The sequence below is a fragment of the Ischnura elegans genome, chromosome 3, assembly GCF_921293095.1.
Source record: "Ischnura elegans chromosome 3, ioIscEleg1.1, whole genome shotgun sequence".
Classification (NCBI taxonomy): domain Eukaryota; kingdom Metazoa; phylum Arthropoda; class Insecta; order Odonata; family Coenagrionidae; genus Ischnura; species Ischnura elegans.
In genome coordinates, this window is record NC_060248.1 from 52,417,032 (window position 1) to 52,430,324 (window position 13,293).

Consider the following 13,293-nt stretch of genomic DNA (forward strand, 5'->3'; position numbering starts at 1 on the left):
GAGACGGAAAAAGAGACGTCCATACTTTACATCTCGCTAATCAGAGAATTTTCATTTGGAAAAGAATATAAGATGAGAGCAGGGAGACAGTTTTGCTCTCCGCGAGTTCAATTTGGATTAAGGGTTCGAGCGAGAGGCAAAAAAGTCTCATTTCCACCCCTCTTCCTCTCCGCATATACTCAACCCAGAAATTCAATTTGCTGGACAAACACGGAGGAGAAATATTTCGGAAACACTTCCGTCCAACCTCTTTTTCTCCTCGGTTTTCGCATTTAAGTATTTTCTTATTTTTTCATCAAGTTGGGTAGAGTTTGGAACTGTTGAAAATTTTAAATTAATATTAAATTTGAGGATTTCTAATCAAAGAAAGCCAAAAGTCTGTGAAATTCATCGGAGTCTGCCGAAGAATTTTTAAAGCTTCTCAGAGCTCTTTCACAGAGCCCAGTGACCGGTGTAAAAAATAATCATGCATTCTAAGTGCGATTAAGTACTCAGATGAGTAGAAAGGGAGAAATAACGTGTTAGAAAAGGACGAATAAAGTTTGAGGCAGGCCAATGGAATCTATGGAAGGAGGAGGAAGGATGTGATATAGAGAATGAGGAAAAGACAATGAAACCTAAAATTCGATTCCTTACTGCTGGAGATTATATTTTTAAAATTATTGTTGAGTATTATGAATAATTCTAGTACCTAGTATATTGTTTCAAAATAATTATAAGAAGAAATGAGTAATCAAACACGATGTATAGAAGAGAGTATGCGCCATGGAGCATATTAACTTACTGATGCTTATTATTGCCCAGTATTTCAACCCGAAGGCCGGTAAGTGTCGGTGAGCTTATTTCTCATTGAGCCTGTATTGACCAATTTAGCGTATTTAGGGTAAGGGGTGTCTCAATATAAAATTATTTTTGGTATAAGTGTATAATTAAGTTTTATTTTCATTATAAAGCGGAAGCTGTATACTTTATTATGCAGGCTTTCTGGCTTACAGGCTTATAACTGAGTACTGTTCTCATTCAGTTTAATCATTATCAATTAATATGGCCTGGAGTCTTTTTGTTAACAATGTGAATACTTTGATACCTGCCCGTAGAATATCTACCTTAGTATGAGAGTTGCAGAGGTATAGCGAGGTTCTGAGTTTATTACTATAGTTACCTCCCCCTTAGAAATCTCAACCATTTGTATCGTTAATCAACTAATCTAGCTGTGTGAAGAAAGATCTGAGGTTTTCCCGGCGTATGATGTTGTTGAAGTTTATTCGGGATTGCCACCGGATAAGGTTCTCCATCTCTGCCGACGTTTCGATGGCCGAGTCGTCCATTGTCATCAGGGCTGACGTCTCATCGTCATCGTCACCAGCCCTGATGACGATGGACGACTCGGCCATCGAAACGTCGGCAGAGATGGAGAACCTTATCCGGTGGCAATCCCGAATAAACTTAAACAAAACTAATCTAGCTGCTTTTTTCATTAATTTATTTTGATTTTCCAACCAACTAATTCCACAATTCTTATTTCCAACCATTTCGCGGTAATTTTTGGATTTAATTAATTGAACCATATAAAATATCGTATTAGTTGTCCTCTTTAGCGCTCCTGCTTTGATTAATTGTTCAATATCCATAATTCCGTTTTATCTTCTTATTCAAGAGATAAGGATCCTACCAGAAATTGAGCCGTTTGAATGTTATAACTTTAATATAAGGAAGAAGATCAACCAATTGGATTAAAGAGACCTTCAGACGAAAATGAGGCCCTTCAAAAAATCCTGAGGACAATAAAATCCTATTAAAGGGATAATATCACATTATTCAAAGCTGATTTTCGCATAAAATAACGGTATAAAATAGGAACGGTTCCATTATCCGAGTGTATGCAATCACATTGGCCCATTGTATGGGGTATAGCCGTGACTACTTTAAGCATCATCGTGAGTTTAACCGATGTATGGCATGTACCTCTTTGCCGTTTTCGAACTTTATCTCTTCAAAACAGCTACTCCGAATGCGTGCGAATCCATGGTGCGTGCAATGGGAAACCGTAAATGCTCACCTTCTCGTTCCTTCTTTTCCAGGTGGTAGTGCCGTGAATCCTCGCCAGGTGGCCTGCGGGTTGAAGTAGCCGGGAAGGCAGCGGCACTCATAGCCTCCTCGGCGGAAGCCGTTACCCACCAGCGGAACGCACTGCGGGAAGAGAAAGAACATGTGAGCATTCTGAGGAGGCTGGTGATGTAATGTTCGTTGGAAATATGATTTCAATAACATCTGTACTAGGTACATAAATTATATATACAACCGAAATTTTAGATAAAAGTTTCATGAATCAAGCGGTATATTCACATTTACTATCAGAATTTACTTTTATCGGCGCTCGGGTGAAATGGAATGTAAAATAGCTACGATTGACAGTTTTGAAGGTGTTTTATGAAGAAAAATAGGCGTAAAAGGATTTGTAATTGATTTATTTTTTGGAAAGCAAATGCCAATTCTCGATTACTTGCGTCTTATTTTAAAGCTATTGTAGTTCTATAATTATGCACACAAAAAGAGATAAAAATGGCATTAAAATTTGAGGTGTAATTTTTATTATAAAACAATAGCGAAAACATAATTATTTTTCATATGATGCGAATGAGTGGAGATTTGCCTAATTGTGTCAGTTTTTAAGTGCTACCAAGGAAAATGTAGCGTAAAACAATGAAAATTTATGATGCATAACAACCCAATTCCATTGTCAATATTTGAAATAGTGCTTAGCAAAACAACGCCTGAGAAATGCTCCATCCCCGTATCGGAACGTATCTACATCAGGCAACCGACACATCAACTTCATAGTTCTCACAGCCACGCCGCATCGCACAGAAATTGATAATGCGTTATGAACCAAAATTTAAAAAATATTTTTTAAAAAGAGTTTACCCGCTACGGAGATGTTAAATACATCAATTCATTCATTTTCTCCAGCTATTTAATATTAAGAAACAAATTTTCCGACGGATATAATGATTTTTTGCATTCATCATAAAAAATTTTTACTTCTGAATACGGTAACTACGAAGTATTCAACGTTACTTTGATCATTTCCATTATTTTTTTGCTTCGATTAATTTTTATAGAAGAATTGTATTGATTGCTTTGCAGATAAATTAGATGTCTGGATATGAATTCATTCAGCTTATCTAATTTAGCTGAGCTTAGCTCTCCTTCCACTCACACCGTATTAATCTTGTTTCTGAAGTGACAAAAAGGGTGAAGGGACTGTGGTATTGATTGCATACATTAGTTACAGACTGATAAATTGGACTTAATCATGAATTTGCACCCTCATATTGTTCTCATCGCTGCAATTCTCCCACGTGTCCGCCAATTCTACAGCTCAGGCGCGTCGATTCATTCCGGAATGTTCACCCCCAGCCACTCCACCCGATCACCGTCTGAAGTGAACCTTGGTGAATGAAAAGGTTTCGGAGGGCAGCGTAGAGCGGCTCTTATTCATTCCCAATCTCATTCACGAGCACTCGCCAGACAGACGGATCGGGGTTAATCATACGGTTTGGCGAAAGGTAGGCAAGTCCCCTTCATCGACCAGTGTCTGAAATATTAAAAAAAAAACCGTCGGACATCTTTTGAACGTTTCCGCCTTTGGCGTACCTCTAACCCCTTTGTCCCGTTGGAGACAAAAACTGTCACTGTCTCCCCGCCACCACCATCGGCCCCTATACCACCTCTCTTCTTCTCTCGCACCCAATTTTCGGTGGTTTTCCCTTCGGTTACTCTATAGGGGTGTTCTGTCCCACGGGATGAAATTTTCAAGCGCCTCACACCACCTCCAACCCCACCCACGCTTCTGCTGTCCCTTTGGCTTTTTGTCCCCGGCCAAATGGCGTGTCAAAGGAATAAAGCCATTTTGGAATAACCTGTTGGGACTGGCCCGCGGGCGATTAAAATGGAATGATCACCACCTACCCCTCCCCCCTCTTTTCTCTCTCTCTCTCTCTGTCGGTGGTCTGTCTGTGGCAGGCGCGATTCAGGTGAATGGACCGGCGATCTGCCTGATTAGTATTCTGTGAGCTGAAAGGCGAGGCTTGTAATCGCGAGGTTCAGCCATTGGAGCTGTTCCTAAATTTCATCTCAATGAGGTGGAAAACGCCCTCTCTGTAAAATTAACTATATCGTGAATATGACCAGTGTAGCTTAAAAAACGGCTCTTGAGGGAAGGAATCATTGTCGTTACTTTTTAAAGAGAGGGAAAGCTATAATTAATGATCCAAGAAAATAGTTACGGTGTAGTAGTTGTGATTTTTTTCAAAAGTTAATGTTTTTTTTCGAGTAAGAACGAGCTTATTTTCCTATATGAAATCGAAATAAAGATGCCATTTGCAAACCTATTCAGACTCCCAACGGGCATTAAGTAGTATTAGCATGCTATCCACTATCTGCAGCAAAAATAACCATTTTTGACTAAGCGCGAATTATGATTAGCTCAGAACTCTTTATCATAATTGGAGTACAATATTTTCGTAGTGTTTTTATTAATGTTAGGCTACATTGGCTGCAGTAATATTCATCAATCATTCATTATTGATTGTTACTGCATCTTTGTTGAGTACTGTGCAAGAGACTCAAACATTGTGCTTGCCGCTTTTATCTGTATTTTCTTGAGGCTTTGTCGACCTTGCTGTTTCGGAATTCAGCCTGGTGGACGAGTAGACCATCAACTTTAATAAAGCGAAAAGTCAAAATAAATAGTGTAAACTGTGAGGAAATTTGCGATTCGGCGTATACAAAGATTAAATTGTGGATGTAAAATATTATTTACAGCTGTACATAGGTACCTCGATTTTTTGGGTTCATACCTTTAACGATATTTACTGATATTTTTTTTGCTGGTAAAATTTAATTGAGGATTATGTCCATTATTATTTTGAAATTGGCCAATAAATGGCATGATTATAAAAAGAGTATATTTTATTCAAATTTCTCCTAGAATAACAAAAAAATCTCCCTGACTTCTGTAGGAGTTTGGAAGTCCATTTGTGCCAAAAAATTGAAATTCTTATAATGTATTGAAACAATATGTAATTAAATTTCTGATGGATCTTAAAAAATTCCGCGAAAGCTTTTTTAAATATAGAAATTCGATGAAAACTTTGTCATTCCATATGTTCTGTGAAAAACAACCTTAAATTTCTATCTGGATGAAGCATTTGCGATATCACTCTCTCCCAAAAAAACTGTATGATCACATAGGTATTACAGAAAATTCGATTTTCTTCCTTAACTCAGCGTGCATAAGAGCTAAGCTGTTTTACTCTGCCATAAGAAGTAGCGCACTGCCCTTTCCTGTAACTCAACCGAAAACGCCCTCCGTTCCGCCGACGGGCAAAGACCTCGGGACCACTCCGAGGAACACTCAAAAGGAAGAACTTAAACATCTACCCTGGCGTTGAGTCTTTCCCTAGGGGACCAAAACATGAGAATATGCTTGCGTGCGAAAGACTGGAAGCGTGAAAAACTTAGACACGGTAGGGGAGGCAAAAGTATGCATGTGGGAACTGAAAGAGAGGGAACCTTTTAAAATGCTATTGTGGCAGTGGAAACCCAATTTAAACATTAAAATGTTGAGGGAGGAGTTGTTTCGCTTTGAAGGAAGTTTTGGTTTGTGTAGATGTTTCTTTAGTAGGTACTTCATTTCTTTTCGTCATAGTTTCAGAGGAATTTTGTATCTGAAATTTTTTTTGGCATTATTGTATAAAGTTACGGTTGCTATGGAAAACTACTCAGATTAACAATAAGTCATTGTTACTTTTTATAAAAATAGAATTTGAGAAACAATTGTGGATAGAATCGGCGAAATAAGACGATTCAGTATTTAGTTTTCGGAATCAACCTACGCATAATTTTCGGAATGAAAAGAAACTGGCATTTATTGGCAGCTTTCAAAACATTTGAATGAATTATTTAAATTTTATTTTGCATATTGTCAACTCCCCGGATTTTCAAGTAGAAATATTTCCAATTGATTTTCACTGTGTCATTTTGTCCATGCATAGCCTTTTTTTGGCATCATTTTTGTATGCATAGTAGTCTGAAAATTCACATTAGAATGAGATTTCTATTTATCACCCTTTTGCAATGAATAAGACAGTGACATTTCCGAAATTTCATTGAAGATAACGTTGATGAGACAAAAGTTGGATGGCTTGACTCATGCATTCGTTGGTGTACTTAAAAATAATTACGTGGGGGTTGTGAGAGAAAGTAGGTGACACTACTCGGAGAATACTAATGAGAAAAAGAATTATTGAACACTAAGTTTAAGGGAGAGGTCGAGAAAACCCCGTGTGAGTCAAATAAACCATTTTTACTGCTATAACCTGATGAAAAAAACACTCGTAAGACGCCCTTCTGGGAGGAAAGCGTCACGTAATTGCGAAGACTGTCGAGTTTTTCACGACTCTAATTTGTTTTATGCTACTCTTAATTTCTCTCGCGGGAACTTTATTCGCCCTTAAGTCCTGCGTAATTGAATTATAACGGAGGGGAAACGGGCGGGTGAGGTGGGAAGGAAAGAGGGAGCATTAGACTGGGCAAAACCGTGGCCGTGAGTTCGTATAGCTGTCGCGGACGGCCGTGGAAGGGCGGCCTCCAAGAATGGCAAAAGTGGCGCATGAAATATTAAACCAGAGAACGGCGGGCGAGAGAGAGAGGGAGTGTTATGGGACGTGAGCCGGCGAGAGATGCCGTAATGAAGTGGGAATCCTCGTGAGAAGTAGTGCTAGGACGATGCCCACGCTGCGGAACGACTCCGGCAGTGGAGAATGCTCCTCCGCTCCCTTTGATAGGGCAGCACGATGAACACGGAAACGGCCGTGGGTGATGGTCGTCTCCCCAAGTCTACGCCCCCATTACTTTTACGCCGCTCTGTACATTCGAGGATGCGCTCTGACCAAACGTCTAAATGCTCTGCGAACAAATATTTCTACCAGTACCTACTGATGTTTCGCTATATTTAAATACCGTTAGAAAGGTAAAAGAATAGTTAAGGCCAATATATGTATGTTTAGTATCTGATTGTTTCCGGTGTCCATTTCTTAAGTATTTGCTGTTCACTGCTAGAGTTTGACTCATTATACACGATCAACGAGGAGTATATTTTAGCTACGTACCTGGTAATCAAAACAAATTTTACTCTAATTATGCATCTGTTTAAATTGGAGCACGTGTTTGTCATGCTTTCAAATACTGTGTATTTTCCATCGATACAGGCAACCTACTCGCCTCCAAGCCTCTAGCTACGAATTTCATCCATCGTGAGATTTTACGTGCTACTAATCTATCATTTTGAAAATTACATTATGCCTAGCTGATATATGAACGCTGAAACCTAGATCTATCGAGAAAATGTTTTGAAATTAGATTAAGTGATTGCATTATGCTGAATATTAGCGATTTCCACAGAATTACGTCGTAAACTATTTTTTAAGCAACGGTTCGTCTGACTTGAAAGTAATTTACCTCAGGCTGAAATATATTTTCTTCTGTGTTCATTGTTAATGGTAAAAATGCCGCTTTAGTTTATAAATGGCAGGTTTATGTACCGAAAAGAGAATGAGGACCAGTTTTTAGGCACTTTCCGAGCGATCATGGAGTTTATACCCTTATTGAGCCACAGAAAATTGTCATATCAACTTGACATACATGCCAGTGGAAATAATAATTTCATTTATAAAATAAAAATAAAATTCAGTATTGAACTATAACTTCAACACTACTTAGTCATTTTTGACTTTGTGAAGTAACCTTTTATCGGAAGTAAGCGGTCGCAGACATTTGTGCGTTGCAACGTTACCTCATCTTGACCTTTTCATTTAGGTTTTTTAATTCTGCAATCAATAGTTTATTTTGCCGTTATTATTTTACAATCGTTGAGTGACAAGTAGATGGTAATAACGAAGAAACAAGACCTCGAAAAATTATATGGAACAGGTAAAGAAGGATTTGAAAGAGAAGACATACGTAGGTGTGAAAAGGTTGGCTGATAGGAGAGTTGAGTGGAGAGCTGCGTCATATCAATCTTAGGATTGTTGACCAGTGATGATGATGATGAGTTTATTTTGCATCGGATTGGAGTTTTTTTTTATTTTTCGCTCGGGTCCTTGGGGTCAGCGAGCGGGAGTTAGGCTTGCCGGCGTTGCTTTCCTTTTCTTTTCTTCCTAGTGTGTTGAGTTTTTTTTTTTTACTTAAAATTTATTGACACGCGCATATTCTTACTATCTCGCTAGCCATCCACCGATTCGATCGATGGATTTTTCTTCCTCATAGGAAAATCCACTAGGATTGGTATAAAATTAATTGCGTATGCTTGGTTTCGCTATTAAGTGGGCCCTTTTCGCTTCTATAGCGTTGAGGTGTTTTTCCCCGTCCCCTCCCTTCCGCTCCTATCCTTTCCGAGAGGCGTCGGCGGGCTCCCATCGCGGCGGCGCCTCTATCCTTTTTCCTACCTCTCCAGCCCCTCCCCGGGTGATCGGGCGTATAAGCCACGTTCTTGGTTCCCGGCCCCGGTGTGTTGTATCCTTAAGAGGGTTCACCTAGAACCCTCATAGTTCCTATCTCGCTAGCCACCTCAGTAGGTGTGTGGTGGCATGTGTAAGGACCTAAGCCGTAAAAAAAAAATTAGGTGCGAGATGTGAGCGATTTGACGGCCTGATTTCGTCATGGCATTCATTAAGGTCCTTCAGTGTTCAGGGGAACAAGGAATTCATACAACGGCAATACAAATGTACAGCAAAATATCTCTCTTGATTTTTTTGTTCTGTCTGAAATGGAAATGTGGTGTGGCTCTAAAATAATGTTCTCTTTATTGCTCTGAAAGAATGTTTTTAAGTGCTGAAGCACTCTAAGTAAAGCAGATACCGTCCTAGTGTCCAAGCGGCTCCCTCCCTTGTTTCTGTAAAATATGTCTCATTAAAAGGAGACAGAGGGTGGCGTTAATATTTTTACGGGTTCATGGAGACTGAACTTCGCTCTTTGGCCAGATTTACTTAGTGCAGTTCAGTATTTGAAGATTTTTCCATGTTAGAGGTTGTCGCAAATTCAGGATTAACCCTTAAGACCCTCTCGTCACAAAAGGCCCCAACGGTGAGAGTTTGTCCAGAGTTAGAAACCACCTCCAGCCTGTGTGTAAGAAATCCACATGCCTGTTGCTTAGTACTTAAGGTCTACCTTCACCTCTCCAAACCAGCTTTCGAATTGAATTACTGAGTGAGAATGCTAAAAACATCGAAAATTGATGTATTGTGTCTCTTTCGGTTTATGGGTACCGATATTAAAAATATCTTGTTTACATTAACCAGTAATGCGTAAAAAATGCAATAACAGTAAGGAGCACAGAAATATAGTTCGGGGAGACGATAATTATATTATTTAAATATTCCTATTATGTACAAGTGAAAGTCATTATTTCAAAAAATAATTTCTGAATTTGATTGTTCCGAATTTCTTGAAATAAATTATTTCTGTCCGTCTTTGTAACATAAAAATATCAAACTTCAGTGTATCGGTTTATATGTTTTGTATATTTTGAACGAATATTGGCAGTTTTTTTGCACAATACCCATCCTGCTCTTCGTGCACGGGGTGGTGCCTAGCGGGAGGGTAAGTATATAGCTCTGCGGTGGGAAGCGGTTGAGGGGGACGGGGGTCGTCGAGGATAGTAATGAGGATGTGCCCGGAGACTCATTACGCACGCTTGACCCAGGAATTGCATGTCGTCAACGGCTCCCTCCCTCACTCTTCCCCCACCCGCCTTACTCCGCCCTTTCCACTGCCGTTCTCCGGGTATTCATGAGGCGAAAGCCGCTTTTGAGATGGTTAAACGCAGCGCACAAAAGACCTCAACGTTTCCTTTTCGCGAATCTCTCGTCCCTCCTCTCGTGGCTTCTCTCTTGCGCTCCTACGGGGACATCTCCTTCTTCTTCCCACGGCACAACTTCTTTTCTTTCCGGCTTTCAGAATAGGAGAACGGGACTTGGTCCGTCTCCAAGATATATATATATCGCTAGTGCATGAATTGAATTTTTATTTCTTCGGCAATAGGTTTGAACTTCTATTTTAAAAGGTAGTGATGCCCAAAAAGGATCGAAAACCAGACTCGGTCCCCAGATAAATGAAGTGTGCCGTAAATCATACACAATTTGAACTTGAGTGTTTAAAGTTTTTCTAGTGCTAATGACGTGGTAGAAGATATCGATTCACTATGGATATCGCATCACGTACTCTATTGCCAATACTAATCATTTTAAGAAGCTTCAAACGTTCAGCTACACTTCTTAAAAGTATAGATACTGTTTGATTATTTCTATTGAAATTTCCGAGACTAAATTTAGTAAAACTGTAGTTATAAGAAAGGAATAATGATATGGTGATAGCAGGATTGAAGCTGCCTTGTCTTAAGTTAATGAAAACTGTTTTTGGTTCTTGATCTTGGGCTACAAATATTATCGTAACTATTTTCCTCCCTTATCATTCTAGTTTCATGAACAAGGTTGGCATACGATTTGTTAAAAATGCTGAAGTAGGAGAGATATACACATCTATTTCTGGGAATACGTTGGAGAGCATCTTGTATTCAGAGAGGCAGAGAGAGAGAGCCTAAACTTTCTTGGGGAATTGATCGCACAACATTTAGTCTACACTCTAAGAGTAGAGTTGATAGTATTGAGTGGGAATCGGATTGAATAGAATGGAATCATACCTTTTGGAAAGTATATAGTGAACATGAGAGAGGAATTATAAAATAAAGTAGACGTGTTTTCGAAAGTATAAATAATTATAGGTCTTCATTCGTCTACTCCATTTTACTCCATATGTGACACTTTTTCTGCCTTCCATTAATAAAACTAGGTCTGAATTTTTGACAATCATTTTAATAGTCTCTTCTTAAAAAATGCCACTTTTGCAGGCCTACCACTTTTCCTGGTGGATTTCCTACCGCGGCCTTTTCGCTACGATGACTGCACACATCAACTAAAATGCAGACGCCGCTACAGTTTGTAAATACCTCTAAATTTTACTTTTAATGAATCTCTTGAGCCTAAAGGACCACATAAGCGTAATGCCAATTTTATTGATCTATATGATGAATTTATTGCAATGCGAATAAATAATTTTTCTGCAGTGCATGTATCCATCAGTTGTTGGAAACTCAGAGAAAAATAACGAGCCAGAGCTTTCTCTTCAGCGAATCTTATTGACCTAATATTTGATCTCTTTATTCAACTCCAAATGACTAACTATTCATATACCTTTCATCATATTTCCTCCGCATGGTTGCTGATATGAAAATGCGACCACGGCCAATTATTGCCTCTACCTTAAATTTGAGTATAATTATAATTTTTCAAAATTAGGCACGGAGGTGTTTTGAGTCAAGGTGACATATAGTATAATCGTAATGGTTTCATATATCTCGCAAGTAGCCTTGAAAGGACTTTCTCTCTTGATTTTTGAATAACAAAAAAATATGTCGTATGAATGGCGTCATCTGTACTGAAAATCCTCCTCTGTACTATTCATTACTTTCCTTCTTGCCGCCACATTTGAAGGTCAATCCATTTATCAATCTGTCATTACCCTTCATAACTCTGAAATAAACTCTTATAATGTATTTGCCCTAAGTTATCAAAACCTGTTATTATTCACACCACTGCGCAATAATAATCTGCGCCTCTTGAATTTCATCGCTTTTTTCTTTTATTTTCTTAGTTCTTTCCTGCCTTTTTTGTAATTATCCATAGTATTGGTTGGTGGAAGAGGGTCTTTTGTACACCTCATAGCCCAGTTCCATCGTTTTTCCTCTGCAATAATACGACCAAAAATTGTATTCGTCTATCCTTTTCTACTTCCATTGTAAATATAATATTGTCGTGAAATTATATTTTGCAATTAAAAATAACATTCTTTCATCTGCCAAAAGGCAGCTTTTAGAATCGCTCTCGTTTTGAAGTTTGCCGATAAAGACATATTTCCCTCCACTGGGGACATAGGCGATCCTGTATCTGCGCTCGACGTCTGCTTCGGTGGGCGTATAAACTTGATGTGCACATCTACACCTCATGTACAAGTGATAATGGTTTAGACCGTTGTACAAATCGGTGAATGAATTCACTACCTACATCTGTCATGCGACAGTGCGACACACCCTGCGTAGCCGTTTTTAATACAACCATGTTATTTCTTGTGTTAAAGTCGCGTATCGAAACAGAAAATCCACACCGCATCAGTAAGAGCAGGAAACATTTAGATTGATGTGCTGCGGTCTCACGCGATGGACTTACATTTGTTGACCCGAAACCGAGAGAGCTAAGTTCTCGTTATGTCGCCAATTTTGCAAATTAAATGCCACCGAGAACGTTTTACCGTCACTTCCACGGATCCTCTCGAGCAAACAAACTGGATACGAATTAATTAGCGCCATGAGCACGCCACATGAAATGGATGTGAAGTCTCCTGAAATATGCGGAACTAGTGTTTGAGGTCCGCAGATGGATTCAGGGTTGGGACAGAAGCGAGGGGAAAAATCTCGAAAGCGTTCACGAATGTGGAGCACGGGCCGAAGGACAGTGAAGGAAAGCTATTCAACCAAGCGAGCGCAGAAAAAAAGGGAGATGACACGAGTTTCAAAAATGAATTTAAAAAAAATTAAACGAAATGATGAGGAAAACGTTGAGATTCTAAACAGGCGGATGAGGGATGAGTGATACTCGCAACGTTTAGGGTACGGCAATTATAAAAATTAATCCGCGAAAGATCGGCTGACTAAAACCTTATATTTCTCCTCCTCCCTCGCGTCCCCGGGCGCGAAATTTTTAATGAGGGGAGGAGTTTCGAGCGGCTTGTCTCCCGCACGCGATGCCTTCCGTGCTTCATTAAGCCTCCCGCGTGAATAATATCAAGCCAGGGGTGGTCAGGAGTATTTATTATTATTATTATTAAAGAAATAGTTATAAGCCGACCATGTGGCCGGGTGGTAACATTAGCACAAAACTATGCAGAGTCCAAAATACAAAACGTATATATGATAAATACAAAGATATCACCGTATAAAACTGTTTGAGGCTTGATTTTGTGGAAGTTCGATATATCCATGACACAAGAACACAAATGGTTGTCTCAACACTTTTAATTGACACTCTCGTGAACGAATATCTTTTCCCCTTTCTGGCGTCTGTTTCAAAATTCATCTCCTCTTCCGTTACGTGACTATCTTGCATTAGTAAGATAAGG

The 13,293-nt window shown here is 39.2% G+C and overlaps 1 protein-coding gene across 1 annotated transcript in view; it reads right to left on the bottom strand.

The window, feature by feature from the left end:
* The window catches only part of LOC124155179, a 188,168-nt gene that overhangs the window by 63,441 nt on the left and 111,434 nt on the right, over window positions 1-13,293 (bottom strand). The window contains exon 5 of the mRNA XM_046528896.1: window positions 2,060-2,190. Coding sequence (XP_046384852.1) covers window positions 2,060-2,190 — 131 coding nt within the window. The remainder of the gene's footprint in view (window positions 1-2,059; window positions 2,191-13,293) is intronic.